This window comes from Numenius arquata, chromosome 17 (assembly GCF_964106895.1).
Source record: "Numenius arquata chromosome 17, bNumArq3.hap1.1, whole genome shotgun sequence".
Taxonomy (NCBI): Eukaryota; Metazoa; Chordata; class Aves; order Charadriiformes; family Scolopacidae; genus Numenius; species Numenius arquata.
Genome location: NC_133592.1, coordinates 7,300,169 through 7,325,987, shown reverse-complemented (window position 1 = coordinate 7,325,987; position 25,819 = coordinate 7,300,169). Strand labels below are relative to the sequence as shown.

General features: G+C 47.8%; 1 protein-coding gene across 1 annotated transcript in view; it reads left to right on the top strand.

Moving 5' to 3' along the window:
• Positions 1-25,819, top strand: part of HID1 (HID1 domain containing) — a 31,125-nt gene that overhangs the window by 1,001 nt on the left and 4,305 nt on the right. The window contains exons 2-15 of the mRNA XM_074160189.1: positions 7,052-7,201; positions 9,556-9,726; positions 13,573-13,686; positions 15,898-16,004; positions 16,418-16,534; positions 17,290-17,512; positions 17,913-17,969; positions 18,066-18,206; positions 18,647-18,737; positions 19,393-19,544; positions 20,824-20,902; positions 21,520-21,684; positions 22,841-23,068; positions 23,541-23,647. Coding sequence (XP_074016290.1) covers positions 7,052-7,201; positions 9,556-9,726; positions 13,573-13,686; positions 15,898-16,004; positions 16,418-16,534; positions 17,290-17,512; positions 17,913-17,969; positions 18,066-18,206; positions 18,647-18,737; positions 19,393-19,544; positions 20,824-20,902; positions 21,520-21,684; positions 22,841-23,068; positions 23,541-23,647 — 1,902 coding nt within the window. The remainder of the gene's footprint in view (positions 1-7,051; positions 7,202-9,555; positions 9,727-13,572; positions 13,687-15,897; positions 16,005-16,417; positions 16,535-17,289; positions 17,513-17,912; positions 17,970-18,065; positions 18,207-18,646; positions 18,738-19,392; positions 19,545-20,823; positions 20,903-21,519; positions 21,685-22,840; positions 23,069-23,540; positions 23,648-25,819) is intronic.

Here is a 25,819-nt window from a genome sequence, read left to right as displayed (position 1 = left end):
TAGTTTTTGTCTTTAAGTCGGGAGCCCAGCAGCACACTGGCAGAAAATTAAACTTGTCCTCCTGTCTAAGGAGGAGGGGGATTTTGCTCTATTGAGAAATTGCATCTCAGGTTGTTCTGAGCTACAATGCTGTTCTGAGCTGCCTTTGGTGGTGAGGGAATAACAGCTGCTAAGAAAACTTGGGGATGATGGCAGAAAAACATTTAATGATGGGGAATGAATTCAGAAGAAAAGGATATAGATGCAAAAAGGGTAAAGGGTAATAGGAGAAAATTGCGAAAAATCAAGAAACGAAGATTCAAAATGGGAAATGAATCCTAGAAAGTAAGGCTGGAAGAGCCTTTGAGACATGGTGTTTACACTTTCTAAAGTAGTATCACTTATCTGCATTGTCAGGATTGCCTTTTGTGAACATACTCCTAAAACCCTCCAATTGTGGATATCCCACAGCATCCCTAGGCAAAGTCAGAAGTGGATGAATTAATGTTTGAAGGGATTCTTCCAAAGTCTCTTCTGGAAGCCAAATAGTTCAGAGTGTCTTCAGCTTTGGACTGTCCTTCCTCCACTTGGGAACCATGCTTATAAAGTGAGATTGGGGCAAAAATAAAATTTAGCGTAGTTTCTCAGTGCCTGTGTTAGGTATAGGGATCCTCTCAGTCTGCTGTTTACAAAGAAAATCCTGTATGAGGCAATCCTTCACATCACCAGCCAAGAAGAGAGCGCTCCCCTCCCCCAGTTTATCGATGAGTGTAATGGAAGAAGGTTCACTGGGGCCCCGAATAAAGGAAGGAGAAAAAGCTTCATTCTTGGCCGGATTAATTTCACGTCTTTGTGGTCTAGGTGAGCCTAACTGCCATGTGGAAAAAGGGCGGGGTGTCGGCGCTCCCATATTTACATACTGTAGAAGGGCACTGGTGTTTGCTTGTGCAGGATGCGTGACTGGACTCTCCTGGGGCCTTCTGAGCTCGTAACAGCAGCAACCTCCACGTAAGCTCCTGGTCCATGAGACCCTGGATTCAAAACCAGGCTGCAGTAGTGGATGGACTCAAATTCCCACTTCAAAGCTATTAGCTCAAAATAAAGCTTTGCTTTCTCAGCAGCATGTCTCCTTTTTTGCAGCCTGACATTAGGTAGCTGGACAAATAGATTTTCATCAAATCACCAGTAACATGAAACCATGACCTTAGTAATGCACTATGCGGTGTTTCCTAAGGCTCCGATGGAAGGAAGTGGTTGAGCAGAAAGCACTCACTGGTGAAGGTTCAGAGTTGGCACTGAAGTTAAATTTTTCTTAAAAATAATTCCTTATAATCTCCAGGCTTTCATTAATTAAAAAAAATGAGTGTTCCTGTGTGAACATTTAAGAAAAATAAGTCTGTAAGGAACATACCACTTGAATGCTTGTAGCAGATGTGGAGCTCGGAACTTGAAAGTCGAACCAAGTCTGGACACAAATGAAATTGACTTAATTGATGTATTTAATTGTTAAAGAGAAACTCTGAAGATGTAAGAGTATTAAAAAAGAAAAATCACTTCAGAATTATTTCAGTGATTAAAAAAGGGTAGTTGTACCAGAAGGAAGGAATTAGCTTGTGCTACAGAAGTATATTTATAATCACACATGGAGAAATGGGCTTTAGGATTTTTGTATGATACATATATATTACATTATGCTACACACCTTTAAATTGATAGGACCCACCCTTTTAATACTAAAACAGGTATGCTTTCATTCATAAAGAATGCGTGAGCCCTCCGAAATTGCCCATAAAAATGCTGTCTATTTAACAGGTGAAGGAAAACATAGATTGCGAGCATGACAGCTAGCCAGTGGCAGAGCACGGAACTGAAGCTGGGAGTCTTAACTGCTGGGGAAACACATTTTCTTTTCTCAGCCTGTTGGCGATTAAACAGTTTCTGCAAGCAACCGACTGGAAGATAAGAAACTTTGATCTTGCGAACCAGCTTGTTAGATTTTGATGCTGGCTATGCCTCTGCTTTTAAAGAGACAGGAAGGATCAAACACGAGGGACAAACTCCAGTCCTTTCTTTATCCCTGATGTGCAAATGCAGTAGTACAACAGGCTGTTAATTTGAGCCTGATAAAAGTACATCATGTGCTTAGAGAGAGGTTGGTTTCTGGCAGCCTATTTCTCATAGTATCCAAGCTTGATTCTAGTATCCAAGTCTCTCAGGTTGATCAAAACCAAAGTTGTTGTCTTAAAAGCGAAGCTGTAACTAACACTTTACCCAGGTGACTTTTGTCCTAGGCTTTCCCTGCCAGTCTTCCACAAATCCCATTTTCCAGTTTCCTTTGCAACACTGCAGGAGCAGAGAACTGGCAGCAGACTCATGTGGAGTCTCTCTTTGATTCTGCACCGCTGACTGCAAAAATCCTATAGAAAACATTACTATTGCTGTGAAACTTGTGTGGAGCTGCTGTCCTTGGCAGCAGGGATGAAATCTTACTAGTTATTAACATTTTGAATAAATCTGTCCTCAGACTTTCTTTTTGCACAGGGGCTCACAGAGAGGTGCCACAAAGGTGCGTGAATTACCTCAAACTAACCCGCTGGCCCAGCAGGGTTGCCTGATCTCCTAGAGCTCGATCAAGTGCTGCATGGATGGCTCTGTGGTCGTTACACCCCACAGTTCTGCCTCATTTGGGGTGGAAAGGAGCCCTGTGCTGCTATTACATATTATCTGAGCTTGTGTAGTACTGGCTGAAAACCCTGGTGAGGGATGAGGGACCTGCTCTGCTGTTGAGTCCCAGAAAAAGGAAAGTCCTTGCCCTAAATGCCTCTGTACCTCGACTGATGGGATGCTCAGTTGATGAGTTGGCAGGAAGCAAAAGGAGAATACAGTGAGCGAGACTAATGGCTGCTTGCCCCCTTGATTCTGTGCTGTCGATTTGCAGCAACCTCAGAATTGATTTGAGGACAGTCCTCTGGGAGGGGTGTGTTGGAGGAATTGTTGGGAACGGGCATTCAATGTAAAGGGGTAAGCGCAGAGAGCTCTTGGTTGGAAGGAGGGTGCAAGCACTCACCCTGCCAGAGTTTGTGAGGTGGTGTATCTGGAAGAGAAAGCGAAGGTGATACTGTCATCAGGCTGAGGACATCAGACCGAGGGGGGGGAGGCTGTGCCTTGGGACCTTTTCCTGTTTATAGGACATGGTCAGCTCCACTCTGTTTTCCTGTTTCCTGTGACGTATCCGGTTTGCCTGGGGATTGCCTGTTCAGGGCTGTGAGTCTCTGTTGAGTAACTGGCAAGGTGCTTGCAAACCAAGTGTCTTTCTTTTCTGACTCCCACAGCGTGTGCATGTGGTGTGCTTTAAAGGACCTGAAACCCAACATTTATATATTGGGAAATAAAGACTGGAGGTGTCCAGTAGGTCCGGTTCCACGTTTGTGTGGTCAGCATGCAGGTAGGAGGTCTTTACACCTTGCCCAGGTGAACTGAAAGCAGAGGTCTCCCTCTTTGCCCATCCTGAGATGTTGCGTCACCTCAGCTCTGCCCACTGTGTTCTTGGGAACCACTCTGTGCTACCATCATCTCTTCCCTTTGGTGTGGAGACCTTGGCTTAGTTAGCTCTGTAACTTCAGCAGCCTCTGCAGCGGAGTGCGTGGGGGGTTAGGAGCTTCCTTTGCTCTCCAGATGTGCTGGTTGTGTTTCCAAAGTGGAGTTGAGCTACTAATTCCTTGATTCTTGCGGCAATGATGAAGTTCTTGTTCTCATTGCACCGCTGGTTCAAAGCTGGTTGTCTGCACTGTGTTGGAGGAGCATCAGGCTCTTTCTTACCTGTGTGCTGCAGCTCCCTTGCAAAGAGAGAACACATCTGTGCTGGTCTGGAGGATCCAAAATGGTCCCAGCTCGCAGCATTGCTGGTGAGGATTCAGCTCCTCATGAGCTCTTCTGGTTAAAGCACTGTGAATGCTAGCTGTGGTGTCATGGGATTTGTTACTGCAGGATGTGCAGTACCAAGCTGGTAACTAAATTTTGAAAATTCCAAATGAAGATATTCATGGCTGGTGAACAAGACTGTTCTAGGTCTCTCTATTTCCTTTCTCTGTGAGCTACAGGTTGTTGAGTGAGCTCAGCATGAGGAAATGGATATTTAGATCCCCAGAGATGCTGTGTGCAGAATACAATCAGCTTAAAAACATCCAGTAATGTTCTATCAAGGAGATGAATATTATGTGGATTGAGTTTCTTCATGATGCCAGACTGTTAATTAAAACAGGGGGGCTGCGGGGATGTGAGTGACTCAGTACTGAATCCATGTCCCAGGATTGTACACGGGATACCATCTGTTGGGTGAGGAGCTGTCTTGCTGCAGCTATTAAAAAATGAAAGAAATGTTTTTTTAGTGTCATCTGCTTGCCAAGATGGCAGCCGTGACATTAATGTGGCTGCAGCATCCAATGTTGTAGCTCAGGTAATTGCTGCTGTGCTTCTCTACCTCCGTGTAATCTTAGTCGGAGACTGTGTTCTTCAATCCCTGTTAGCTGTTGTGTTACCATCTGTAAAATAGCGGCTGTGTTCAACCTCTGAGGAGGCCTCAGGCTAGTGGGAGGTAAAAGGATCTGTGTCTACTGGAGGGAAATGGTTTTCTCCTTTCCCCTCTAGATGACAGTGAAGTCCATTATTTATGCATGATCTCCAATTAGCAGCAATTGCTGCTCACTGTTGTTGGTGGGAGTGGCTGTGGCAGGCAGCCAGTAGGTACATGTGGCAATTATACATGCGGTTGTGGTACGTGGTTTGAAAGGGGCTGTAGGAAGTATAGGATGTTTTGTGCATTACATAGGTCAGGTTTCCAAATGCTTGGCTCTTTTTGAGGAGGGTTAATAGAGATGAGATTTGCAAAATGGCTTTGCTTCCGTTTCAGCATTTCATGCCCAGGTTACAAAGAGCACAGCGCCATCGCACACTCAGGAAGCTGAAAGTCAGGCTGTAAACACTTGACTGTTCCTACAGATCTATTCTGAGGAGCTGTAGTCTTGAGCTCCTTGAAAAAAGTTGCTCTTCCCTTGGAAACGGGTTTGGTGGAAACTTGCTTTGGTGGCCAGGTCATAAAATGTAGAGTGTTTCAGCCCTAGAGCAGAGTTTAAGAAAATGCCTAAACGTGTGGATTTTTTGCTGGTTTTGTTTTTAAAGAAGTCGCTTGGGCTGATTCATCGCATGGCTGGAAAGACCAGGGCAAGCAATAAGCAGCCTCTGGAGCGTTAAGGCAGAGCTGAAGGGCAGTAACCTGCTATACCAGTTTGGGGGCCGGCTGCCTGCCTGCCCCTCTCACTTTTTGGCCTTTGGGTGGTAGTGACATATCACCTGCTTGGAGACTGTGGCTGTTAATTCAGGAGGCAATAGCAAAGCGGGAAATGAAGCACTTCTTGGTGCCAGAGCTGTGAATGAGCTGGAGTCACGCCTTGGCTGCATTTAGTAACAGCATAGAGCTGGGCAAGTTTTCTGCCTACTACAGTAGAGCTGGGAGCGAGCAGGAATTGTTTAAGTTAAACACACATTCATATTTTTGCCCCTTTCCCATCTGACATGATAGACCCACCCATGGTGCTGATTATTGCAGTTAGGGAGAGCTGCTGTTTGCTTTAGAGCTGCTGCACTTTGTGGGCAGGAGACTCCCCCCTCACCCCAAGCCAAGGGCTGGGGGTGCTTAGGAGGACGGCTCTTCTGACCTGTGGAGTGTGGCAGAAACTCCATCTGGAAAAGATGGGAAGAGCTGTGCTCAGTTTTAGGCTGGCTGAAAAGTTAAGTCTCTCCTGATTGTTCAGAGCTCCCAGGCTTTAGATGCCTGAGGTGTTGAGTAATGAAGATGCCTTCTCGTTCAGCAAACAGTGCTGGTATTTTCACCTTCTGGGGAGGGGCAGGTCATCGCTAGGCTTCCGCAGGGTTGGAGGCACCCCAGCCCTCTGTGTCCGAGCCTCTGCTTCACCTTGAATGGCCAGTGCTGCTCTCTGGCTCTGCAAAGCCATAAAAGGCAAAACAAGGTCCAGTCTGCTTTGTTCAGCCACATATAACCTGACGCCCAGGTTGGCATCTGGGCGTTGTTGTTTTGATTTCTAAGTTGATGCCACACTGTCAGGAAGAAGCTGGGGGAAATAACATTGGGACAGTGCAGCCAGCTGTACAGGACTGTCTTCCAGTTGCAGTCTGGCAAACACACTGTCCTCGTGACAAGCATCCCTAGCGCTAGGGTTTCAGGGTGGGCTTGAGGAGAATCCTTCTTCTCCTCTCACTGTAAAAAGGGGACAACAGTGCTGGTTAAAGAGGGGACAGTCTGCTCCTGCAGAGCCAGAAGAGGTGATTGGGAGAGGTGTGTTCCCAGGCATGGGAAGTGAGCTTCTTAGACCACAGGTATGAAATGGATTGCTTTTTTTGGTATCTCAGTCTCTTCCTTTCATCTTCCTCTTTGAATTGCACACTTAGTGCTTTTTAAGAACAAAGCCTTGGCAGCGACCAGCTGCACTGAGTCCAGTTCCCCATAAATATTTGATTCAAAAAGATCAATTCTGTTGCATCCATAAGTGCTTTGGGGTGAGTCTGTCAGTTCCGTGGGTCTGTTCGTGCCCTAATGTGAGATATCCCTGATTGCTTCCTTGAGACTTTGGTTACAATAGAAGTAATTCCAGTGCATACTCAGGGCATCCTTGGCTTGCTCTGAAGGTGACAGAGTGCGTGACAGCAGCCTGGCCTACACACATCAGTAAAGATCTTGTAATACATGCCCTAGGCTGCAGACAAGCAGGAGGCACTATGTATGTTGTGACTCCATGAAAGACACAGAGAGTCGCAGTCTGATAGAGTTGGTGACATAAATGTCTTGCTGCTCACCCCCTTGCTGAGGGAGTGCTCTGTTTGGGAGATCAAATCGGCCAAAGCCCTGGTAACAAAGAGGCTGAGGTACAAAACTGGTGCCAGTATATTTTATTGAACTTCTGTGCCTGCTCCCATCCCCAAGCCAGGCATATTCACTGATGTTTGGACCTCATGAAATAGTAGTTCTGTATCTGTAACCGTGTTTGTCTCTCCACAGCCTGTGGAGGCAACGGATGATGCCTTCTGGGACCAGTTCTGGGCAGACACGGCCACTTCAGTGCAGGATGTTTTTGCCCTTGTACCAGCTGCAGAGATCCGAGCAGTGAGAGAGGAATCGCCTTCAAACTTGGCGACTTTGTGTTATAAGGTAAGATTGGTGCTCTCTTCTTCCTTGGTGCTGTGCTAGTAAGGGGGATGTCCCTGGATCAATAGTCTTCCCAAAGGGAGACAGGTACCATACTATTTCCCCATACCACATGATGTGTTTGCTTGTCCCTTTCTCCTCCTGATGGTAACTCTCAGCCCATCCTCCCTTGGTTTAGCACTGACCACAGATGGCATTTATTCACTTTGGAGCCTTTTTCCTCTTGTCCCCTTCCTGTTTTTCATCCTGCCCTCTTGGGTCTTGCTTGCTATGTAAACTGCTTCCTGCTTAGGTGACTTTGTACCAAGGCTGAAACACTTGATTCCCTGTCTGCATCTAATTGCTCCTCACTGTGCATCAGTCTGTCTTCAAGCTCATAGGTCCCAGAGAGATTTGGAGTTTTTCCACTGTAAAAGTGCCTGGATGAAGTTCGAGGGAGATCTTAAGACTTTTTTTCCTTCTGCTGTGACATTGGAACATCCCTGATGCTGCTTCTCGTGTTGCCGTGTCCTTATGTGCAGCACAAGGGACACTGACTCATGTTTCCTACCCTGCCAGGTTTGCCAAAATGTCAAGTTGGTGAGCAACAGCTGACACTGTTCAGGGAACAGCAGAGTAGCCTGGGAGAGTGCAGGTGTTAATAATGCTCCTGATTTGAGCCATGCAAAGAATAGCCTTGAATTTGTAGTGTTGGAAACATTTGGAATGGCATTTTCCCAGTTTTAAATGGTTGTTGCCATCCTGTTTTTCTTCCTGCTCTACAAAATGTGAATGAGACCTACTGAATCATATTGAAGGTACATCTGACTGGGAATTGTGCCTCAGACAGATGCCTGTAGTGGATACTTGAGAAAGAATACAAAAATGAGGAAAAATGGAATGGTTCTTCTCTAGTGTTGTCTCCTGACAGTAAGCAGCTTGGGAATCGAGAAGGGCTGAGGAGACCTGTACTGACCACGTAACCTCTTTGTGTCCTCTTTCACCCAAAATCAAGATTTAAAATATGGGCTGTTCTCTCTATTGAAAACAGATGTGTTGGGAGACCTAGTCATTGCAGGGCTGCTTATCCAGGACCCCTAGATCTTGGGATATCAGGATCAGAGGAGCCTACAAACTCCTGTAGTGCTTTAACCAGGCTGAGGGTCCTGACCTATGCCCGCTGCAGTGTGCCACTGGACTTAGCAGTGCTGCATGTTTGTGGAGAGCAGAATGGCATGGCTGAAAATGTCATTTGCAGCCATGGCTGGAGACTCAGACTATACAGAGTCATAAATGTGCCTGAAAAAATTGTTAAGCTCAGTCATAGGGTAGCTTGTGGCCAGAGACTACACAAACAGCATTTAAATACCCATTAAAGCAATGACGCAGGCTGGCAGAGTCAGTGACCCAGACAGATTGCTATGAAAATAAGCAGGGACACACGACCTCATGAATTAAAAAGCAGCAAGGTGATTCCTTGGTAAATGTTTTGTCTTTCATTCCCCCTCTGTTTCCCCTTGGGATCAGGGAGTAACAGCAAGTGGGTGCAGCCGCTGGGGGAAGGAGCAGTGTTTTTCTGTCTGTGGGTAAAACCTCCTGCTGCTGCCTGGTGGGGCTGTGGTTGCTGCCTGGCAAGACCCACATCCTAGTCTGAAAAACCCAGTGTGACTGTTTTGGTAGTGATCGGGTGGACTGCAGAGATTCAGCCCAGAAGCTCTTCCCAGAACAGCAGTCCTGTTCACAGGGTGGGTGGGGGAAACACGGGCTACTACCCTCCTCTGCGGCAGGACCTTGACAGACTCTGCTGGAGGCTGTATCCGTACACTTAACAGTCCCAGGCAGCAGCTTAGCTCCCACCTCCTGAGTCAGGAGAGGTCCCTGCTGTAATTGCAACAGCACATGCAGGCCTGTCAGACTCTTTGTGTTTCTGTGCAATTTTCCCCTGCCAGCGCCTCACACCACGCAGCGCAGTGCTGCTGCCTTGGTTCTGCCTGCGTCTCGTCTACCTGATGTGGCTGATTAATCTGATCTGCTCTTTGCAGTGTGTGGTGTTACAGAGCAGAGCTGGAAGGAGCCTTCTGGTGCTGTGGCTGGCTGTCTCACGTGGCACAACACATGTGCTGCATGGATTAGCCCTGGCCTGTGAGGTCTCTTGCAGTGGGACAGTAGAAATTCAAGAAGGTCTGTTTCAGATCATTAACCCTATTTCTGCAGTGTTTCAAACGGCAACAGTGCCTGTACCATTGAGCTCAGAGAATACAGGCTCCAAAAACTGCCTATAATTCCATGTGAAAGCGTCACCAGCAGGATGGACCTGCCCAACTCTTGCTAACTTGTGTCCAGGCTAATGCTACCTGCCTTGTTTTTGTTTCTTTCAGGCTGTGGAGAAGCTGGTGCAGGGAGCAGAGAGCGGCTGCCACACGGAGAAGGAAAGGCAAATTGTCTTGAACTGCTGCCGGCTCCTCACCCGTATCCTGCCTTACATCTTCGAGGACCCGGACTGGAGAGGTTTCTTCTGGTCAACTGTCCCTGGGGCTGGCCGAGGAGGGGTCTGTCTCTTGGCACTTATTCTTCTTTCTGGAGGGTGAATGGGAGGCTGCAGCAAGGAGACCCTATATACTCTTGGGGGCAACTTTATTCCAGTTATTTCTATTTGGTCAGAAATTAGGTGGCACCTTCTAAGTTCTCTTACTTCCTTTAATTCTTGCTGCTTTTCCTCTCACCCTCAGCTGCTTTGTTTAGCACAGGTTGCTGCATCATCTGAATATTTCACTTGGGTGTGTAGCTGTAGGAGAGAGCTGGTATGTGAGGGAAGGCTTCTCCAGTATAACTGAAGGTGTGAATCGAAATGAACATGAGAGCGGTACCAGAGGCTGTGTGACTTTCTTAAACTGAAATGACCTTATTCCATTGACTAAAGTTGATTTGAGTTTCAAGTCAAACTGAAGTGGGGTTTAATTTCCACTGATTTTGTGATACCACATTTAAAGCAAATAGCACCAGAGAAGCTCTCTGCATCATGACTCAATACACTGCTTATAAGCTCAGTTTTAACTGGGGCCTACTGTCATAGGTGAAGCCCACAGCTGAGCAAGAGTGGCTAAAGAATTAGGGTTAAAGAATTAGGTAGTGTTTCTGGCTCTTTCAGTGATGTGTATAACCTCAGGGGAGTCTTTGAACCTCCCTACATTTCTTTATCTGTAGAGCAGGCACAATAGTGCTCTTCTGTGTCTCTCAGATGAACAGGGTGAAAGTGCTTTAGGATTTCCTGCAAACAGGAGAAACAGTGTTGAAAACACAGTTGAGTCAGCCGGGAATTTGCCTGCTTGCTCCCTCAGCAGCTGCCTGCTCTGTGCATAGGGAGCGCTCTGCTATGAGTTTCTGAATCTGCAGGTCAGCATTGCTGTGCTGAAGAATGTGGTTTCCCCTGAACGTTAAGTGCACTCCAGTATTTTTGGGGAAGGTGATAAAGGATCTGCAGTGGTTAGTATAGTACAAACCTTGCACATTGTGCTGTCTCTGCCTGTCATCTCTAATATGTTTTGCCTGAGGCCACTTCAAGGGGAAATTCTGGGTGTTGGAAAGGGAAATCTTTGCTAGTCCTGCTCGGTTATGTGATCTGTGTGATTGGGAGGGTGGTGGTTGTCTGTCCTTTCATCCCTGTAGGGGTCAGGGAGTGCTGGAGAGGCTAAACAACGGGGGAACTTGTTTTGGGAAAGAGCGTAGGGTACCTGGTGCTCTGATCTAGCCAGGCTGCTGTTACTACTGTTTTTCCACCTTGTTCAGCACCTGGAAGAGAGAGTTTCTCACCCTTAGAGTGGTGGGGTCAACCTCAAGGCGATCCAGCCCAGTGGATGTGTCCTGGGTTCAGGAGCCCTCCTGCTGCATTGTGCCTCCTGAATGTTGGTGGACCTCAGGACTCAGTTTTGGGGCCGGTCTTTATTGATGATCTGGATAAGGGGATTGAGCGCACCCTCAGTAAGTTTGCAGATGACACCAAACTAGGTGGGAGTGTTGATCTGCTTGAGGGTCGGCAGGCTCTACAGAGGGACCTGGACAGGTTGGATCAATGGGCCAAGGCCAATGAGATGAGGTTTAATAAGGCCAAGTGCCGGGTCCTGTATTTCGGTCACAACAACCCCAGGCAACGCTACAGGCTTGGGGAAGAGTGGCTGGAATGCTGCCCTGCAGAAAAGGACCTGGGGGTATTGGTGGACAGCCGGCTTAACATGAGCCAGCAGTGTGCCCAGGTGGCCAAGAAAGCCAATGGCATCCTGGCCTGTATCAGGAACAGCGTGGCCAGCAGGAGTAGGGAAGTGATCGTGCCTCTGTACTCGGCGCTGGTGAGGCCTCACCTCGAGTACTGTGTTCAGTTCTGGGCCCCTCACTACAGGAAGGACATTTTGTTGCTGGAGCGTGTCCAGAGGAGAGCCACCAAGCTGGTGAGGGGTCTAGAGAACAAGTCCTATGAGGAGAGGCTGAGGGAACTGGGCATGTTTAGTTTGGAGAAGAGGAGGCTGAGGGGGGACCTCATTGCCCTCTACCTGAAAGGAGGTTGTAGAGAAGTGGGTGTTGGCCTCTTCTCCCAAGTGAATAATGGCAGGACCAGAGGAAATGGTCTGAAGTTGCTGCAGGGGAGGTTTAGATTAAGTATTAGAAAGAATTACTTTACTGAGAGAGTGGTCAGGCACTGGAACAGCCTGCCCAGGGAGGTGGTGGAGTCACCATCCCTGGAGGTGTTTAAGAAACGTGTAGACATGGCACTTCAGGGCATGTTCTAGTGGCCGAGATTGTTGGTTTGTGTCTGTTTGTGGGTGGGGTGGGGTGTGGTTGTGGGCGTTTGGTTTGGTTTGGTTTTGGTGTTGGTGTTCTGGGATTTTTTGGGTGTGGTGTTTTGTTTTTTTTTTGTTGGTTGGACTCGATGATCTCAAAGGTCCCGTCCAACCAAAAATATTCTGTGATTCTGTGACCTGTTGTGGTTCACTATTAGTTCACTAATAGTATCCGCTATTTAACCATATGCAGAAGCGTCTGTAAGGCTGGCTGAGCTGTCTGGCAGGGGATAACAAATAAAGCCCTGAGACATTAGGGAGGCTGGGGTCGTGTCTAATCTAGAGGCAACAGATTTGCTGTCTGAAGGCTGATGTCTCTCTGGGAACTGAAGGGGAAGATGATGGTTTGCCTGGACCATTAGTAAATATCTCTGTGATTATCCTTCGCCTGCTTCATGATGCGGTGATGGATGGCAGAGCTCCTGGAGCATGGGTGCCTCCCTCCTGTAAGGGAGTCTGTGTTGTGTATGGATCTGTTTTGTTATGTGTCACTCATTTTGGATGTGGTGGTACCCAGAGCCTGCCGGGACTTTTTTCTCATAGCTGAGGTGATATTAGCAAAGGTCATTCTTGGAAAAGAAATCCCCTTGGACACTAATGCTTGTCCTGTCATCTCTGACTGTGAGCCCAAGTAAAAGCATCTTTGCTGTGCTAGCTCCATCCATCCTCTCTGGACCTCTCCTTGCATCCGGGATCTGTTTGACGCTAATCTTCCTGCTGTCGCTGAGACAGACGTCAGAGCCGTACAGACTATTATCTCCGTTAGCTGCCTGCTGTGATTTAAGAGCCATGTGTTGTGCACAGACTGACAGAGGCCTGGCTGAAACAGATAAGCTCCTGCCATTCCTGCTCCATGCCTTTCCCTCCAGCACCAATGTGTGGTGGGGAAGGCCTCCCATCCAGGATTCTCTTTGACAGTCAGGATCTGGCAAGGTTTCCCGTGGCAACGGCTGCAGAGGAGTAGCCATGCGTGATTCGAGTGATTGCTTTGAATGCTGGAGACGCCAAAATCCCCTCTGCTGTCATGCTTGCTCTGCTGTGGAAGGCTGAGGCGGCCCATTGCGTGATGCACGCAGCCTTACCCAGTTCTGTCACCAGTTCTGGGCAGCCCATGCAGGACTTTGAGAGATTTTACACCTTATTGCTGCTGGCTGGCTTCTTCCTGTTGCTGTCTCTGCACCATCCGAATCACTGTCCTTCATGATTGTAAAACCCTCTTCTCTGTAAATGGTTCCCTTTCCTTTTGTCTTCAGTAAGTCAAGCATTTCCATGTGGCAAGGTCCAGTGCTTACTCTTCTGTTTCCCCAACATCTCTAGGCCTTTGTCTGTTAAGTTTGGTGTCATTAAAGAGTTTGCTCCTGTTTAGTCATCACCTTCCAGGGGGAAATTTCTTTCTTCTACTGGCTGGGTTTTGTGTGTTTCTCCCTCTTGTTCCTTTCTAACTTCTTGCCTCCCTGCATGTTCTTGGGGAGTGTATCTTCTCTTGCTGTGCGATACTAGTGTTACTGTGTGCTCTTTGCTAACTCCAGGCTGACAACATTCTCCGACGTTTCTCACTTTTAGGGAGATGAAGACGATGAAAATGCCCGGCCACTGGCTGAATCGTTGCTCCTTGCTGTCGCAGATCTGCTCTTCTGTCCCGATTTCACTGTGCAGAGCCACCGGAGGAGCACGGTGGTAAGTTGAGTCATGAGATTATCTGTGTTAGAGGTAGATTAGCTGTATGGTGGGGGGTACCCTGGAAAACCCCATCAGCTTCCTGCAAACAGGAAAATACTGAGTCACTGAGCTTGAACCAGGTCTTCAAAGAGCTTGAAGTCTGTTGCCTGGGGATGAAGGAGTGAGGCTGGATCAGAGCTACATGAGTATGTGCTAAGAGTAAGTGGGAGTGTGGCTGAAAGAAATGGACTTGTCTTGTGCTGTCACTTGGGATGGATTGCACAAGTTGGGGTGACAACATTTTTTCCTGGGAGGCCCCCTGCTATGATTTCTCCCTTGGCAGCAGCCAGCCTGGCTTTCCAGGGCTCTGGACAAGTTGAATTAGATGATGGGATTGTAAATGCTTTATGTTCCTTGCTGTTAGCTGTCTATCTGCTGCCTGCAGCTTCTGCAGTCTTCGCCTACCTGTCTTCCTTCTCTGGATCTGGTCTGACCTGCACTCTTGGGTCTTGCAATTTAAAAGCAGAGGTGGGTACAAACACCTCATGCTCATGGTAGAATGATACATGGCCCCAGAGATACAGATGGTGGTGGATGGTTGCTGAAGCTAAACTGAGTAAAGAGGAAGAGCAAGAGCTGGGAGGGAATGGGCAAAGGGGACCTGGGAGTGACCCATACTCTTTTGCTGTTTGCCCTCCTATTGAAGTCATCCCTCAAATTATGATGAGAAATTGGGGATCCCTCTGTCATGCACAGTGCCTGCAAGTCTGTATTTTATCACTTACTTGCAAATGCTGAGCTCTTTGAAGACATCAGCACCTGCTTTTTTAGGCCTGGGCAACTGCTATAATGATGGCTAATAACGTGCTGTCTCGTCCTAAGTGTTCCTGCTTAGTCACACATGGTAGAAGCAGGTCTGTGGATGTAATTGTATTTCTTCCCATGAAGACTGTGCCTGGCAGGAGATGTTCAAGATTTGTTTGTGGAGGGAGGTCTTGGGCACTCCAGTTTCAGCAAGAGTTGTTCTGAGGAGCTTGGTGAGAAACCTGGCAACAGGTGAGCTCTGGCCTATCTGTAGGAAGTGAGTAGCAAGGCAGGAAAAGCCCAGACTGTGGAGGAAGCTGCAGTTGCTTCCGTGTCAGCAGTAGCTGCTGTCAACATGCGGGTTTTGTGGGAGTTGTGGTTGGGGTGGTAAGTGCATCTTGGTTGCCCTCAAACCCTGCTGTCCTGAGATCAGTGCCTTTGTGGGAGGGAGGAAGGGAAGGAGGTTATGCAGTGGGAACCCAGTGCAATTAGAAACAGTCCTCTGATCTGCTTTCCCCAAGTACAGAGAGAAAAAAAGGCAGGCGGTAGAAGTTGCTTAATTAAACCCCAGAAAAGAGACAGCCAAAGTGTGCCAAGTGCACTTGAGGCAAACATATTCATCTGGGCCCGTGCTCCTGGTCATTCCTGGAGGGTTGGCAGGGGGTTTTCAATGACTGCTTGTCTCTGCAAAGCTGCTTCAACCCTGACCTGACCAACTGTGACAAAGAAGGGCAAATTGCTGCAGTTCATCTCCTAAGGTTGCGAAGCAAGAGTTTGGGAGTCGTGCCAGCAGCTGTCAAGGGACTGGGAGGGTTCTCACTAGAAGAAATAACATATTTGCAGTCACCTTCTTGCTTTACCCTCTGAAAAGCAAGTCGCATCCATATCTGCTTTTATTATAAACTAGAGTTAATTTGCTGCCCCTGCCTTTTGAGTGCAACCATTGCGAGTCTCCATTATGTGGGTAAACTCAACATGATGAGTTCTGAGACAGGGTTGATGTGTCGAGCAGGACTGAACCCTTGTGTGGTGCTCTTGATCTGCAAAGCAAAAGCCCTGACCTGGGCTGTGTTTCATGAGATGTGGAGGAAAGGAGAGGAGATGGTGATGGATTCAGTAATGGGAACATTCTCTGTGTATTTTGGCATTGGTTGACCCTTCCCAGTGGAGGTGGATAGCATTGCTCCTTAGCACTCTCGAGGAGGGCCCTCATTCTGCACGGTGCTCAGTACCTGTTGAAGATGAGAGACCTTCTGTCAGGGGTGCTCCCTGGGTGGGGCTGGTCTGTATAGTCCAAGTGTTTGGATGCTTCTCTGGTGGTTTCTTTGCTATTTTTAAAGAGAGTGACTGAACGGCCTTGGGTACCACTAGCACTGTCAACTCGCTCTTGCCTTCTGTGGTCCAACTTCTTATTTCTCCCCACAGGACACAGCAGAAGATATCCACTCCATCGACAGCTGTGAGTACATCTGGGAGGCAGGAGTGGGCTTTGCTCATTCTCCGCAGCCTAACTACATCCATGACTTGAATAGGTAAGAGGGTCTGCAAAGGCGGAATGGAAAGAAACTGGGGTCAGGAAAGGGGGATCTGGGGAAAATGGGCTCTCCTTGCCTCCTCGGGTGTCAGTGATTCCCAATGGACTGTAGTATGATACTGGAGTCAGAGTGTCTGCAGCAGGAACTGGCAAAACATTGCTGCTTTGAAAATGCAGAAGCTCTGTACTGTACTTCTTTTCATAAGGCAGCAATTCTTCTGAGCTTTGTGCCCCTGACAGCAGTATTGCTTATGAAATGAAATGAAATTGGCTTAGGTCTCTGTAGGGTGGACTTTCTAGATGGGACTTGAGCCTTCCTTATGTGTTGCTGTGGTAAATGATTGTGCCTTCTGTGCCCAGTCCCTGCTCCTGAATGGCTCCAGGCCTTGGCTGCTTCTTCCTTTTTTTCAGGACAGAGCTGCTTAAGCTGCTGCTGACCTGTTTCTCTGAGGCCATGTATCTGCCTCCCTCCTCGGACAGCAGCAACACCAACCCCTGGGTGCAGTTCTTCTGCTCTACGGAGAACAGGTGAGGGTGAAGGGTGGGGGACTGGGTGCCAGGGGGAGAAATACTTTCAAATCTTTTCCATGGAATGTGTTGGTAATGGGAGACCATAGGACTTGCTACCTCCAACATCCAGGGGCTGGTGTCCTTTTTCTTTGTCCCTGTTTTACGTACGCCCCATTAGCATCTGTGCTTAGTGAGAATTGTTCCTCAGCAGCAAAAGCAGAGACTGAGCGTGGTGCTCACTGGAGTTTGATGCAGGACTGATCCATGTCCTTCGGGAAATGGCAGATCCTGTTCCCTGGTGGGGATGGTGGTGTGGCACTGCAGTGGGTGGTTTGTGGTGTTGGTGGCAGGTGAATGCTGCCCTCTAGTGACATTGTCTCCTCTGGGACTTTCAGCTGTTAAGGTGACAGTTGCTTTTCCGGGGGAGCACGGTCCTGGCTCCCTGAAGGCAGACAGTTTTGTCTTTCCAGAGTCTAGAGAGCTTTGAGGTCCTGTCCCCTTTTTCACATTGCTGCACAGGGTTCCTCTGGGAGGCCACACGGCCTTATTCACCTCCCTTTCCCTCTCAGATGTAGTCTAGGAGACCAACTGGGAGCTGGAGTGTCAGCTCTTGTCTCTGGGCTGCTTAGTCATGGGCTGCTGTTGTAGGTCAGAGAAGATGTTAGTGTTTTGTCGTGACCCTTTAGTCTTGGGGAAAGAGATCACTGTCCCTCTCCAAGGCAGCACCTTTGGCTTCCTGCTTCTGCCTTCTGAGAATGTTTTCTCCTCCCCAGACATGCTCTCCCGCTCTTCACCTCACTCCTGAACATCGTCTGTGCCTACGACCCAGTGGGTTATGGGATTCCTTACAATCACTTGCTTTTCTCTGACTACCGTGAGCCCCTGGTGGAGGAGGCAGCCCAGGTGCTGATTGTCACTTTGGACTACGACAGCTCCACCAGTTCAAGTCCCACCGTGGATGGCACAACCACTGGCACAGCCATGGATGATGTGGATGTGAGTGACACTGGGATCTGTATTTGCTGCTCTCCTGAACTCCCTGTGGTCCTCTTACACCAGCTTGCATTGAGTGTTGACCTCTAGGGCCCAGCACCACTCTTCTCCGTGCAGTCTGCTATCTCTAGCCCAGTCCTGCTTCTTTCTGTAGGTCACTAGACAGCTGTAGATGACCAAACCGCTAGGTTTTGGTCACTGACTTTAATCAGGACCGCGTAAGTGGAAAGCCCCTGACTTTACTGTTCACTGAGGTGCTCTGTCTCCTTGCATTTAAAAGTGGATCATTGAGAGAGGAAATCTGAAATGAGAGGCGTTAGTCCCCAGAGCCAGCGGTTATGCTTTGACTTCCTGAATAAACCTTGTTGCCAGTAAGAATGTCACTCCTTGTCTTTGAATGCAGCCTCCCGGACCAGACAATCTGTTCGTGAATTACCTCTCAAGAATACACCGAGAGGAGGTAACGTGCTCCTATCCTGAATTATTTCCTGTCTGCTTTCATGTTGATTGCATTAGCCCTGGGCCCACCACAGTCTCTTTCCTGGTCTGTTGGCAGGATTTCCAGTTCATCCTGAAAGGAGTGGCCCGCTTATTATCAAACCCGCTGGTCCAGACCTACCTGCCAAACTCTGCCAAGAAGATCCAATTCCATCAGGAACTCCTTGTCCTCTTCTGGAAACTCTGTGACTTCAACAAGGTGGGGATCACAGAATCACAGAATCTTCTTGGTTCTACTTCTTGTTGAGCTTTGCCACACTTTGCCTGTTGCCCAGAGCCTGGTGTGGCTCTGGCTGGACTGAGGCCTGGTAAAGAGCTGTGGGCCAGTAGTTTGCAGTGATTCTGTGGTTCTCTGGTCAGCAGAACCACTCCCTGCTGGGTGGGTTCCGGGGGTCTGGCTCCAACGAGAGCTTGTGAGAGAGGCTGCAGCTCCTGAAGGTCAGTGCTTGAGATAAATGCAGGAGCAGATGTTACAATAACTCTACAGGTAGTACTGGAGTTGAAGAGCTGGTGCATACACCAGTGTTTCTGACGTTCTTGAGAAACTAATTAGCTTGAGGCTACCTGGCCTGAGTCTTGCAGATGGTGCAGGAAACCAAATATGCTTGTGGTTGTCTGAAATCCTCCCCTTTCTTCCAGAAATTCCTCTTCTTTGTGCTGAAGAGCAGCGATGTTCTGGACATCCTTGTCCCAATCTTGTATTTTCTCAATGATGCCAGAGCAGACCAGTGTAAGTTGGTTATTTTCAATATTTGGGATGATCTGTGCTTGACGGTTGAGCTAGAATGTTTTAAAGGTTCTTCCTGCCTACTGCTGAGATGCAATAGCATCTGGAGTGCATGTTCCTAGCCTTCTGCAGGCATGGAGTAGAATGGTTCAGTTAGCTGGGTGTTCAGTTAGCTGGGTGTTAATGTTTGTAATAGACTAGAAGCAGGACATGGTCTGTACTATAACACAGGAAAGGGAGATCTCATGTGTTAACTCATTTTGAGTCCTTATGTCAAAAACTGTGTCCCTGATCCCATGAAGGGGGAGAAATGAGCAGTCTGCTCTTGCCTTGGGTGTAAATCAGGCATGACTTCATCACTGGGTAGTGGAAAAAAGTAGTCAGATCTTTCCTACTATGGTGATGGGTTTACATCAAAAATATAAAGAAAAGCATGATCTATCCGAGACTTAACATTGAACTGCCCCATATGCTTGGGCAGGACACTGATACTGGCAATGGAAGGAGCTCTCTGTGGGATGTTCCTTGTCAGGATGGTCCGATTTGTGCAATTTTTCTTTCAGTTCCATAGTGTTTCTCTGCTCTCCTCACTGCCCTTCCATCTTTAGGATTCCACTGGCTTCACTGATGTGTGGGTTTTTGGTTTTTGTCCCTGCAGCGCGAGTGGGCTTGATGCACATTGGGGTTTTTATCCTCCTGCTTCTCAGTGGGGAGCGTAACTTTGGGGTTCGACTGAACAAGCCGTATTCTGTACGAGTGCCTATGGACATCCCTGTCTTCACAGGGACACATGCAGATCTGCTCATCATAGTGAGTATAGATCCAGCAATTCTTTTCTGCCCCTCCTGTTTCATACCTCCACAAGTAGTTGCCCTCCTTCCTCCTTCAATATACTCGTCCTTCCTAGATTGTCAGCCCACCGAGTAGCTAGAAAGTGTGTGGGATGCATCCAAGCACTGGTGGGATCTTTGCGTGCTGTTAAGCTGAGGTGATGTGTCTGGCAGGGTGCATATGCAGGAGACGCAATTCTGTCTGCGTGAGATGACCCCAAAGAACAGGATCCCGGATGGCACTGGACTGGTGTCTACTGGCACAAGTGGGATGGGTGTGTGGTCTCTACCAGACTTGATTGCAGGTGGGGAAGGCAGGAGATCCGACTGCATTGCTGGCTCTGTCCCAAATAACCTGAGTTGTGCGGAGCACATTTGTCAGAACGGGAACATCAGTGATACAAAGCTCAACCCTACAGTTTTGGGTTGCTGCAAGATTTCATTCATCTTTCCGTCTGTAGTGCCAAGGGCCACAATACTGCGCACAGAGAGCTGTGTGTTTTCCAGTACCAGCCTTAGGTGGCACCCTTCTGTCATGTTAGCGCTTGTTTGCCAGAGAAGAATCTCTCGGCAGCTTCTGATAAACCTCCAAAAATTCCCATTAGAATGACTAGGAAGAAATGCGCCCACCAGAACTGTTCTTGACGCTATATGTTTTGCTATTACATTCCATTAATCTTAGATCATGTCTGTATTTTCGCTATGCTGTAGGTCTTCTCTACTGACGTGCTAGCTAGAGGTGGGAAGGCCAAGACTGGGAGTGACTGAACTGGTTGCGAGGCAGTTGAATCTTCCCATGTCTGAGGGTATTGTTAAGAAAAATAGGACAAAGATTTGAGTTAGAAGTTGCGCTAAAATCAAATGTGAAATTACTAGTTCTGTGGCATGTCAAGCAGCTATCATTAGGGTTCAGAGTCAAAATCCGTTGGAGGTGAAGATGTTTCTTACTTCCTCGTAGTTTATTATTGTCTCAGGCTGCCTGTGCATTTTGGAACAGCTCAGTCAGTTTCTGTTTGCAGTGTTGTAGAGCCCTAATCACATCCCCAAAGAATGCCTTGTAAATGAAAGCTTGTACTCCTGGAGCGCGAGTCTGCAGTGAGAGCAGCCTTCCCCACCTGTGTAATTGTGGAGTGTGCAGGGCCCTGCCTTGGAAGGAATGGTGTCAGGAAGCGATTAGTGTGGGGGTGGCACTGGTTTTGGTTGAGAGGGTGCTTTCAGTAAGGTACTACCTTGCTCAAGAACCTCCTTCCTTACCATAGGTCTTTCACAAGATCATAACCAGCGGGCATCAGCGGCTGCAGCCTCTCTTCGACTGCCTGCTCACCATTGTTGTGAATGGTAAGCACTGTGTGTGGTGTGAAACCACAACCCATGGAGGGGACAGCTCTTGCTCCCCTTTACCTGTGCCCCTTAACATTGACCTGTGTCAGCGACTGCTGCTGGAAACTGAGCCTTTCTAGTCTGTGCTGGAGGTGCCAGCTGCGGCTCAGACCTGCCTGCAGGGTTATTGCTTGGGCTTAGGTGGGACAGCAGAGTCTGGAGCCTCTCTGGGGTGGCAGAAGGGCATTTGCCAGGAGGCCTGGTGAGGGTGGTGGCAGTGCTGTCCCTCTCCAGCAGGGAGTGCCACGTCTCTGCAAAGGCAGTAGCTTCCCTTAAACTTAGTGAGTGTCCAGGTGGCTCCAGTTGTGTAAGCTTTTGAGGACATACGCCAGAGATATATCACTAATGTAAAACTACAAAAGACTCTCTAAAAGCAGAAATGCCTGCTTTTACTAGGCAATCTCTCTGTTTAATGTTTCATTTTTGGAAGTGTTTCTGTGGAACCCTGTTGGGCTCAGCTGTTCTGTGAAGCTTTCCCAGAAGTGCAGGGTGGTAAGAGTATTTTTAATGGTATATTTATGTGAATAAATACACCTTGGTTCTTTCTCCACTTTTCATTTGTTTGCTTTCTACAGTGTCTCCGTACCTGAAGTCTCTCTCCATGGTGGCTGCTAACAAGTTACTGCATCTCCTGGAGGCTTTTTCCACCACTTGGTTCCTGTTCTCCGCTGTCCAGAACCACCATCTTGTTTTCTTCTTGCTGGAAGTTTTCAACAACATAATTCAGTACCAGTTTGATGGTAAGAGACTGCTGTATTTAGTGGGTTCGCGCTAGTTTAATCCAAGAGAACATGAGGTGGAAGTTCAGCGAAAGTCCAATGAGATGAGAGAAGGGTAGAAGCGTAGAAACCAGTTGCATGGAGACTTGCCTAGGATTGAGAAGTTGGGTTAGTAGGCAGTCAGTGTTGAGTCCTGACCCAGACAGGCTGGGTTAGAGAAAAATGAGATGGCAGGTAATTACCAGCATAACATAAGCCTCCTGCAGACCAGAAGATGAAGTAGGTAGAGGGGAAGGAGAAGGGAAAGTGAGTACGTAACGCTGAATTTGTGACTGGCTGGATGTGGCACAGAACAACTTCCATCTCCTTAAACACTTAAAAGTGCCTCTCAGTTCTGCTCTGGCAGGTCTCTGGAGCTGAAGACCAAACAGCCCCGATCCAAACAAAGTTCTAGCACTTGCTGCCTTTCCAGGCAATGTCTTATCCTTTCCCTCTTAAAAGCATGAGTCTTTTATCTCAAAGAAATAATAGAGTGAGGTCCCTTAACCTGCTAGGAGCGCTTATTTCTCACTGCTCAAAATCTTATGTTTTGCTTTAAACTGCGAATCAAGAGGGGACGTTCTGCTTCCCTAATGGAAATCTAGCAAGTGGTGGTTGCCAGGTCCTACAACAGCCTTTGTGGCTGTGATTTGTGTTTTATTTTCGGGGATGGTTTTATTCTGTTCTCTGCCATTTTGCAGACAGTAAGAATTCTGGCGTTTTGGCTTTCCTGTTTCAAGGCTGTTTCTCCTCAAACAGAATGCACCTGATTTGTTTCCTGAGCTCTTTTGAAGGTGGAGAAATGTTGAATCTCGCCTAACAACCTTTTCCTCCAAAATAGGTGCTAATATGTGGTTTAAACTGTCCTTTTTCTCAGTTGTTTGAATGTCAGTTTCTAAGCCATTTCTTGTCAGCGTAGGAAGGATTTCACTGAATTTCCTGTACTGCTTTGTAATGGATAAGAGGATATTGAGCTCTGCCCTTTCTTCTTGGTGCCATTGCTTTTGTGGGTGGAAGCGTGGCGCTCTGAGCTTGCGGGGTCTCCACAATCATGCTTCATTGACCCAGTGAGCTGAGCTATTTTGGCAGAGCTCTTTAAGTCTTCCTTCTCTGCTTGTTTTGTTGCTGTGATTCCCAGGGAACTCAAATTTGGTCTATGCTGTTATCCGCAAGCGGAATGTATTTCACCAGCTGGCCAACTTACCCACGGACTCGCAGTCCATCCAGAAAGGTCTGCAGCGCAAGAAGAAAACTCCTGAGCCTATTTCTCGCACCAACTCCCAGGATGGGGTCTCCATGGAAGGATCGCGTCCTGCTGCCCCTGCTGAACCAGGGACGCTGAAGACAAGTTTGGTGGCTACTCCAGGTCAGCTTTAGTTTTAATATGAGAGAGGGTTTTTTTTCTCCGTGAGATACGGAGTGTGGACTCACCCTTTCACTGGGCGTGGGAGAGATTAAGAGTTTACATCTGTGAATAACTTACTGCCTCTCAGTTTCAGATCGGTTTGCCTAAGCTGATCACAAACAAGTCAAAGTAAACTGCCTTTAGTTGCTCTCCTCTCAGACTTAATATCCACGTGGCCATTTGTCCTAATCTTGACCTCTTGACTCAGTTTAACTATACCCATGTGAACCTGTGTTCCTCGTGTATCAGGGAGCATTTTCCTAGAGGCAAGCGAACTCCTTTTGGAGTGATCTTGTTTCTCCTGAGGAAAGCAGAACATTTCAGATGCTGGAAGATGCATAGGGTGTGTGCATGGTAGGGCAGAGAAGAACCTCCTGCTTTTAAGTGTATTTAATTCACTTCTGTTTCTGAGCTTTTTCCCTTTTAAACACAGGAATTGACAAGCTCACAGAGAAGTCACAGGTATCGGAGGATGGGACCATGCGTTCGCTGGAGACGGAGTCTTCACAGCCTCCACCAGAGGGTAACCCGCCTTCAGCTGTGAGCGATGGGGAGTCCTGGAGTGGGGTAAGGCCAGACATTCTGGTGTGTAGGGACGGTCTAGGGTTTGGTGTGAAATGAACTAAAACTGGGGACTTTAGGAGAGGTCTGGTTGGCCTTCTGAAGAAAGGCATCGTATTAGAGGCAATATGCACACACATGCTGTGCTGGAAAACACCATGGTACTGTTGCATCATCTTGGGTGTTTCATGTTTGTGCTAGTGACACAAGAGCTAGGACACTAGAGGAGTGAGCTTTCTCCACCTTGAAAGCTACTGATAGAGCAGCAAGTGCGTAATTGCACAAGGATGTATTTTTATCCAGAGGCTTTCAACTCAGGTTCTGACTGCTGCTTCTTTTTCCTCTCCTTCCTTTCTGTGATGGAGAAAATCTTCTGGCTGGCTGGTGTTGAGAAAAATGTGTTCCCATAAGGGCAAGCCTTGGCCTTTGGCACTTGCCAATTCATCTTGGCAAGAATTAGCTGAGATGCTGGCTTCAGAGTGGTGGCTGCTTGGCCATGCGAGTGAGACAGGGGCTTTGTAGTCTATGAATCAAGGCTGCGCTGGCCTCCTAGGCTCTGGTGGCAACGTCAGCCTTATGGCATTTGCTAATTTTCTCCATCAAGAGCTATAAAACAGCCGTCTCCAAATTCAGTGGAGCAGTGGTCTTTTTTTGCTCTCTAACTCCTCAGTCCATGTTCTTTCCTGGCCTGTCTTGTAGGAAGTGTGTTACGAGGGCTGTCCTGCACACCCTGTCCTCCTTCAGCAAGGCTACATTCGTATGCCCAGTGTTGCCTCAAGCTCTGCTTGAGCATTTACTGTCCACTGAGCCATTTCATTGCAGTGAGAATGCTGCATCCATTCTCACAGAGGGGCATGGCTGCCCTGTGGTGAGAGGCATAATGTTCCCAGCTTTTCCTGTCTTAGTTTTCTCTGAAATGGCCAAATTCACACATCAGCTCTTGCCAGGTGTGGAGCTAATTGGGCAGGAGGCGATAAGTTGGGATGAGATGATGCATTTTATCATGGGCTGCTATGGACTGTGTTGGTGCTACAAGAATCTTTCAGTTTTGCTCTCAACATGCTTTTGGCTGAGACAGCACTGCAGAATTGGGGTTCAAAGGGGGAATGTTTGCAAAGGCATCGCAACTTAGTGGAGCAGGCTGAAGACTCCCATATTCTACTCCTATGTCCTGACCCTCTCCGCTTGTGCGGAGAGGGGTGCACATGTGGGCTTTTGGTCTCAGACAGATGGTTGCCCATTAGCTGCCCCACCTGGCTCCAGGAGTGCTATTTGCATGTCAGAATGTTTGTGGGTGGGGGCCAAAAAGCAGACGGGAGGTGAAGGGCAGTAAAGCAGAGGGTGTGGGATATGCTGTGGGGAGAATCATGACTGCTATCGCATGGCACTTCAGGTAGCACACACCTGTCTCCAGGGATTGTGGTGTTTCACACTGTTTGAACATCATCATCTTTCTGTGCTCCAACCTAATTCAAACCTCCTGAGTTAAGATAAATGAATAAGAGGTACTGGATAAATTTTAGGATACCCGCCCTTATGATTTAATTTCCTTCCTTTGTCTGTTGTAATGTTCTCCCATTATCAGTCATAACCATTTCAAAAGTGTCTCATGAAATGTTCAACAGCCTTCATATTTCAGTGTAATTCCATTGTACCTCTCCTAAATGTGTCAGCTGGCTGCCAGCACTTGGATGGCAGCTGTGAGGGGACAAGGGCTGTGGGAGAGCGAGGAGGAAAGAGGAAGAAGGTGGGGTCATCTGAAGGAAATTAGGGGTTTTTATGCTTTTATGAATTTTATTTTTAGAAGCTTGATGAGGATACTGCACTGAAGCTGAACAGGCTGAACGATAAGGTTGTAGCTGCAAACATTGCAAAATAATATTACTGTTTAGGCTTTGAATAAATTGGAATGAACAGAATTCCTGAATGTCCCAGGACCAGTTCTTTCCTGGCCTTCCCTGGGACCAGATGAACGCCCATGGTCAGCAGGATGTCTTCAGCACACAATTAAGTATGTTGCCGTGTGTGGAGGTGCAGGATGGCTGTTGGAAGGAATTGCTGTTCTCATTTGTTTCATAGAAAAGTCAGCTCTAAGCTGGAGTAATGAATGGTTAGGGTGCATTGCGAAAGGAAAAATCCTCTCCATTTTTA